The sequence below is a fragment of the Notamacropus eugenii genome, chromosome 1 (genome assembly GCF_028372415.1).
Source record: "Notamacropus eugenii isolate mMacEug1 chromosome 1, mMacEug1.pri_v2, whole genome shotgun sequence".
Taxonomy (NCBI): Eukaryota; Metazoa; Chordata; class Mammalia; order Diprotodontia; family Macropodidae; genus Notamacropus; species Notamacropus eugenii.
In genome coordinates, this window is record NC_092872.1 from 320688970 (window position 1) to 320696773 (window position 7804).

The window sequence follows — 7804 nt, forward strand, 5'->3', positions numbered from 1 at the left end:
AAGAAGTACAAAAACTAACTGGAGAAAATAACTCCATAAAAGGCACAAGTGGACAGATGGAAAAGGAGATGCAAAAGTTAACTGAAGAAAACAATTTTATGAAAATTAGAATTAGGAAAGTAGGAGCTAATGACTCTATGAGAAATCAAGACTCAGTCAAACAGAATCAAAGGAGTGCAAAGATAGAAGAAAATGCAAAATATATATTTGGAAAAAAAAAAAAAAACTAACTGACCTGGAAAATACATCCAGGAGAGAAAACCTAGGAATAATCAGTCTACCAGAAAAATACGATGAAAAAAAGAACCTGGAAAACAGCTTCCAAGAAATCATCAAGGAAAACTGCTCAGAAATCCTAAGCTCAGAGGCCAAAATAATCATTGAAAAAATCCACCATTCACCTCCTGAGAGGGATCCAAAATTGAGAACACCAAGGAACATTCTTGCCAAATTCCACAACTATCAATTGAATGAGAAAATACTGCAGGGAGCCAGAAAGAACCAATTCAAATATGGAGGAGCTACAGTGAGGATCACACAGGACCTTGCAACTTCTCCATTAACAGACTGAGGAAATTGGAACGGGATATTCCATAAGGGAAAGGAGCTGGCACTACAACCAAGGATCAATTACCTAGCAAAGTTGAGCATAATATTTCAGGCAAGAAGATGGAAACTCAACGAAATAAGGGATTTTCAAACCTTCTTGATGACAACGCCAGAGATCAATAGAAAATTTGATCTTTAAACACAGATCTCAAGAGAGGCATAAAAGGGTAAACAGGGAAAAAACAAAGTTATTATAAAGATTAAAATCGAACAGAGGGAAGTTAATGACTTTACAAATAAAAAAGAAATGATAAAATAAAACAAAAGGAATGGAAATCTAGCAGACAATATGAATATGTCTTTGGGAAATAAACTGACCTTCAAAATAGATCCAAGAGAGAAAGTTTAAAAATTATGAGACTACCTGAAAGATATGACCATAAAAGGAACCCAGACATCATATTTCAAGAAACTGTCAAGGAAAATTCCTCTGATGTTCTGTAATCCTAGGGTAAAATGGATATTGAGAGAATCTATGATTGCCTCTGGAAAGAGATTCCAAAAGGAAAACTTCTAGGAACATTGTAGCTAGATTCCATAACTCCCAGATCACGGAGAAAATATTGCTAGTAGCCAAAAGGAAAGAATTTGAATATTGTGGAAATACAATCAGTATAACACAAGAGCTCACAGTTTCTGTATTAAGGGATCACAGTACTTGAAACATGATATTCCAGAATTCAGAGGAACTAGGATTAAAACCAAGAATCACCTACCCAGCAAAACTGAGCATAATACTACAGGGAAAAGAAGGTCGTGCAATGAAAGAGAACTTCAAATATTGTTGATGAAAAGAACAGAGTTGAATAGAAAATTTGATTTTTAGACACAAGACTCAAGAGAAGAATGAAAAGGTAAACAGTACAACGAAATCATAAGGGATTTGATAAAAATTAAACAGTTTATGTTACTGTATGGCAAGATGATACTTGTAACTCAAAAGAACTTTCTCATTATTAGATCAGTTAGGAGTATATATAGACAGAGGATGCAAGTGGGAGCTGAACATGAAAGGATGATATTTAAAGTCATCCTAAGTGGTATGAAGAACAGCTTAGATATGCAGAGTGATTTTATGAGAAAATTAGAAGGATATGGAATATATTATCAGATTTATGAAGAAGCAAGAGATAGAGAGAAAATTTAGTTGTAAAATGAATCATTTCAATTACATTAAATGAAAATGTTTTAGTTAAAAAAAAACACACGTGGCCAAGATCAGAAGGAAAACAGAAAAACTGGGAAAAATATTTTTTACACAGTTTATTAAACAAAAATTTCATATTTTAAATATGTAAAGAGCTTTTAAAAATTTATTTGAATATGAGTCATTTCTTAATTGATAAATGTTCAAAGGATACGAACAAGTTCATTAAAAAAGAAATCAAAATAATTTATAGTCACGTGAAAAAATTCTCTATTCATGGTTGATTGGAAAAATGCAAAATAAAACTACCTGGAGACATCATTTTACACCAATTAAATTGGCTAAAGAGGTAGACAGGAAAACTGAGAAATGTTGAAGGGGATATGGAAAAATGCGACACTCGTTCTTGGAAGAATTGTGAACTGATCTAACCCTTCTGGGGAGCCATCTGGATTTATGTCCAAAGAGTTGTTCAACTACCTATAAACTTTAATCTGGCAATACCCCTAAGTGGTCAATTCCTGAAGATAAAATGACTCCATAAATCCTAAAATGTTTCTGGCAGCTGTCTTTGTGTTGGCAAAGAAGTGGAAATTGAAGGGGCACTGCTGAACAAATTGTGGTATATGTTTGTGATAGAATACTATTGTGCTAAAAAAATGATGAGCTCAATGGTTTTCAGAAAAAAGATGAAAAAATGCGTAAAATAATATAGAGTGAAATGAGCAGATGCAAGAGAAAGTTACATACAGTACCATCAATATGAGTTTGAGAACAAAAGTTATTCGGTCTATTAAAAATACTCAAAATAATTATAAAGGATTCATGAGGGAAAAGGCCGACATCTAGACACCTAGAGAAAGAACTGAGCAAGAATGTGCCATTTCTAGGTTGGGGAGGGAAGAAACAAGGGAAAATTTTGAAAATAAGTAAATTTACCTAACAAAAAATAATCAGAAGGCAAATAGTGAATTGGGAAAAATACATTGGTCATCTCTTGAAAGAAAACTCCAAATTAAAACTTCCAGGAATATTACAGTTAAAATTCAGAGTTTCCAGATCAACTTAAAAAATTCTTACAAGTAACCGGAAAGAACTCAAGTACTGGGGAGTGAAAGGCATGATCACATATGATATAACAGGCACCACCACCAAGAAGTTGAAAGATTGAAATAAACTATTCCTAAAAGTTTATAACCAAGGACATTTATCAGCAAAACTGAATAAAAATCTAAATGGAAATAAAGTACAGATTTTTAAATAAATAGAGGACATTAAAGAATTCCTAATTAAAAGACTAGAGCCATGTAGAAACACTGAAGCACGAAAGCCGTGGTTAAGAGAAACAATGATGCAAGTATGTTCTAAAAATCCTGTTTCTCTGAAAGAATCTCCTAGACACCCCAAGTGGCACAGGGGATAAAACATTCGGCCTGGAATAAGGAAAACTTGAGTTAAAATTGGCCTCAGACACCAGCTTTGTAACTGTGGAGTGAATTTTTTAATCTTAGTTGGGCTTGGCTTTCTTAACTATAAAATTGGGATAAGAATAACCTTGGCATTTTTGTAAGGATAAGATGAGATATTTGCAAAAAGTAGTTAGCACAATTCTTGGGATATAGTAGACATTGTATGAATGCATACTACCTATATTTCCATTCTCCTTTTATCATGAACATAACAACTAAGCAAGAGTAAAGTCCCTACATTCAAATATGGGGAGATTGTGTCCCTATGGAGGAACTCTTAGTACACAGAAGGTGAGAGGGGTTTTTCCATGTCTTAGTCATGCTAAGAGAAGAGTGGAGGGGGGAAGAATAATATTAACACAAAGGAGAAAGGTAAAGAATTATTAGAGAAAATTATGTTATATAATTAGGGAGGACAAGTAAATATATAAACAAAACTACTTCATATTTAACTGAACTAAATAAGGGAAGAAAACTCAAAAAGACACACAGCCTTGAGCACAAAATTTTAGATGACCTGAGTAAAAAGGCCAGAAAACTGATTGCAATAGGCTGAGAAGTTCCTTAAAGGAAGGCAACAAGTGTGTAATTTTCCTAGGAATCAGTGAAAGAGAAAAGATTTGTAAAGGCAGCTTGAAGATGATAATGGGATGAGAGAGCCTTTTCAGGCTTGACAGGCCAAGATATATTTTGTAGGAACACAAATTTGACTGTATTTTGTAAGATGTCTTGAATTGTTGTTTTTCCTATAGATTATGTAGCAAGGACAAGATAATGTAAATATAAGACTTGGACCAGGGGAAGAAAAATCAGAGAAATACTGAAAAAAAAGCCAGTTAATGTTTTACAATATACAAAATTCCACAATCACAAAGGCTGATTGGAGAATAACTTGTGTTTTTGCCAGCATCCTAATGATTCCTTATGAGAATACTTTTTACCGATATGTAAAGAATTAATGTTAAATGGACATAAGAGAGAAAAATGCTGTCAGTTCTGATGCCACTGTGCACAGTAGATGGCAGCAGACTTCCTTGCTCTGGGAAGGAGCAATCTGAGGCTCAGCCTATACCTTTGCCGAGATAATTCAAGGTATAAGGTGCCACTGTCTTGCCACACACAATGAGTCCTTCTGAGAAACAAAACATGGAACTTTCTGGAGAATACAGAGGAATCATCAGACTTTATTTTGCTCTATCAATTTTGTGTCTCTAATCCTCTAACTCAGAGGGATATGAGCTTGAGTGTGCTGGAAAGTTTATTTATTTATTTTTTTAACACCACTTCTCCAGGGAAGGAAAAGGAATGTGTAATACACTTTTAAGTTTAATTTACATTATTTTCTCTTGCCCTTTGTAAAGTCTAAACAAAAAATAAAGCAAAATCAAACTCGGATTTTTAGTGTCTGCTAATTTCTGAAGTACACTGCTCTTTTAAAAACTTGATAATGACCTCTCTCATGCCAATAGAGCATACTCCGGATATAAGGGACCATGAAGGGACTGGGGATACATAATTCACATGAATTCCAGTTATAAAGAGATAGAAGAAAAAAAGCTCTACAAGCCAGCAGAGTTGTCAGGAGTAAGCTCAGAAGTGGTGTCCCTCCCCGCAGATAGATCCAATAACTACTGAAGATTTTAAAAAATGACAAAATTTTGGGGTTCCTTCCTAATTAGAAAGGACAATGGTATAAAAGCCCAAGGAGCATACTCTTAATTTTGAGAGAAGAATGGAATGATAGAGAAGGATAGACACTGAGTCCTCACAAATGATATTTAGATTCTCTGTGTCACTAACCTTCCTTGGTTTAGGGGAAACACCTGTGTGCTGCGATTCATCCCAATGGGAGGCAGTTGCTCTTACTAATACTGAAGAGAAAAAGAAATGCAAATTGTGCTCCACCCTGAAGGGACTAAAACCATCAAAATTCTGTGTCTGCAGTCCTGGGAGAGGAACTTTACCTTTGTGTGGCTTTCTCTCCTAAGGACTGACATTGTACAGCCTAAACAATGGGTTTTGGACTGAATGGAATTTTCATTCTGGCTATTTTACAAGGTAGTTTGTCTTTTTTTTTTTTTTTTTTTTGCCTCCAGACCAAGGAAATACTCTTTGAAGTGGTGTATTTGTGTGACATTTGTCTTTTATGACTATTTGCAGGTGTCCATTGTGATGTTCCACTGGTAGAGTCTGGGGGTGATGTGAGACAGCCTGGAGGATCTCTTCGCCTTTCCTGCAAAGTTTCTGGATTCACCATCAGCAGCTATTACATGAGTTGGATCCGCCAGGCTCCAGGGAAGGGGCTGGAGTGGCTCTCATACATTCATGGAGGAAGCACATATTATGCAGACTCTGTGAAAGGCCGATTCACCATCTCCGTGGACAGCAGCAACAACATGATGAACCTGCAAATGAATTCCCTAAAAGCTGAGGATTCAGGCACCTATTACTGTGCAAGAGACACAGTGAGACAAAAACGTATGAGACCAGACATAAAACTACTGAATCAGATCGGCCATGTGGAGAATGACTTGGAGAAGGAAGTCAAAAATATTGAGCAGAAAGAGACTGCTGTTATTCCAACAGGTGAAGTGTGAGGCTGAAAAATTTTCAAGGTATATGATTTCTTCCCAATTCACAATGAAATCTATCCCACCCATCCTTCTGTCCTTCCATCCATCTATATATCTGTCATCTGTCAATCTATCTGCCTATTTATCTGTCTATCTGTGTAGGTATCATCTATCTATCTATCTATCTATCTATCTATCTATCTATCTATCTATCTATCTATCTATCAATCTATCTTCTAATCTCCTTTGTGTCCCTGAGACTCTTCCCTGTTCTGATGCCTGCAGGCATAGAGAGAGGATATATTCTTTGGATTGCTGGCATTTTTTTTCCTTGATGAGTAATTTCTTTGTAGTTTTCAAACATGAGGCATATCAGGAATTACTGAATATTCACTGTATTCATCCCATAGCATTTCTATATACACTGTGCAAGTGTAAAACCTTTCTACCTATGGGTAAATTCAATATACATATATGTGATTGTCTTTATGTATATGATCCTCCCAATGAATATTTATACAGATCTATACACACACACACACACACATATCATGTGTGTATATGTGTGTGTGTGTATTTATGCACAAACCAGAGGATCATAACACTGCAGTTTGAGGGAATATGAAGTTTCTTTTCATTCAGACCTCTCATAATATCAAAATTGTATTCATCTCCCTTGATAAATGATCATCTTCTTTTGACTGGATATATCTGTATGTACTTCAGACCCTCATCTCAGAAATCACAATAACCTTACTTTCTCTATATCTTTAGTTTGAGGAGACATTGAGGTCCATAAGGATAAAATTCTTCACAGCAACCTGTGAAGCAAGACTTAAGCTCAAGTAAATCTTCTTCACCTATTTGCTAATGAATCACCGAGCTCTTGGTGATGTCCAAAATATCTCCTTGCCTCTCAACTTCCCTGGATTTCTTTCTTCCTCTTTGCTATGGGCTAAATATCACGCTATTCTCTAACTGTCCCACCCCTTTCCATGTGATGGCAAGTAATCTAATATGTGTTACACATGTACAATCATGTAATGCATTGCCATATTAGTAATTTTTTTCAAGTGGACTTTAACAAAGAAAATTAGGAAGAACAAAGAAAGAAAAAGGAAAGGAGAAAATAGAGAAAGTGAAAAAATAATATACTTCAGTCTCTATTAAAACAGTATCATTTCTTTTTTCTGGTAGCATTTTTCATCATAGGTCCCTTGACGATGTCTTGGAGTATTGTATCCATGAGATTGCCTAAGCCATTCACAACTCTTCATCATTAAGTATTGCTTCCACTATGTACAATATTCTCCTGGTTCTCTTCACTTCGCTTTTTATGAATTGATGTAAGTCTTCTCAGCTTTTTCTGAAAAAATCCTGCTTGCCATTTCTTACAATGCTTAAATATTCCTTTAAAAGAATATGCCACAACTTGTTCAACCATTTCCTTAATGCAGACATGGGGAACCCGCAGCATTGAGACCACAACTGGCCCTCTTGATTCTCAAGTGAGGAGCTTTGACTGAATGCAAACTTCACTTGAGTATCTGGAGGACCAGATGTAGCCTTGAGCCTGCAGGTTCCCCACCCCTCCCCTAATGAGTGGCTTCCCTTTGATTTCCAATTCTTAGTCACCACATTCATAGTTGCTGTAAATGCTTTTATACATGTAAGTCCTTTTCCCTTTTTTATGCTCTTTCAGATATACACCCAGTAGTGGTATTACCACACAAAGGATAAACACAGTTTGATTGCTTTTTGCACATAGTTTGAAATTGCTCTCACCAATGGAATAAAGTGAACTACCCATAGAAGCTGATATGAATACGCATTCATATTACCCGGGTTTGTTCTCAAAACAGAATAAACTCTCCTCCTCCAAGACAAAGTCAAAATATTTCTTTGGAACATTGTTATTAGGATATCAGAAAGCAAGATTTAGTAAGGAATCCAGGGAGCACTTACATAGCAAGCAAGTTCCTCCACGCCAGCTCTGTCTGTTTTTC

The 7804-nt window shown here is 35.7% G+C and overlaps 1 gene segment (V, D, J or C); it reads left to right on the forward strand.

The window, feature by feature from the left end:
* Positions 1–5180: 5180 nt before the first annotated feature.
* Positions 5181–5837, forward strand: LOC140525507 (immunoglobulin heavy variable 3-66-like). The segment is given in 2 exon segments: positions 5181–5283; positions 5386–5837. Coding segments are annotated over 2 exon segments (483 nt in total).
* Positions 5838–7804: the final 1967 nt, after the last annotated feature.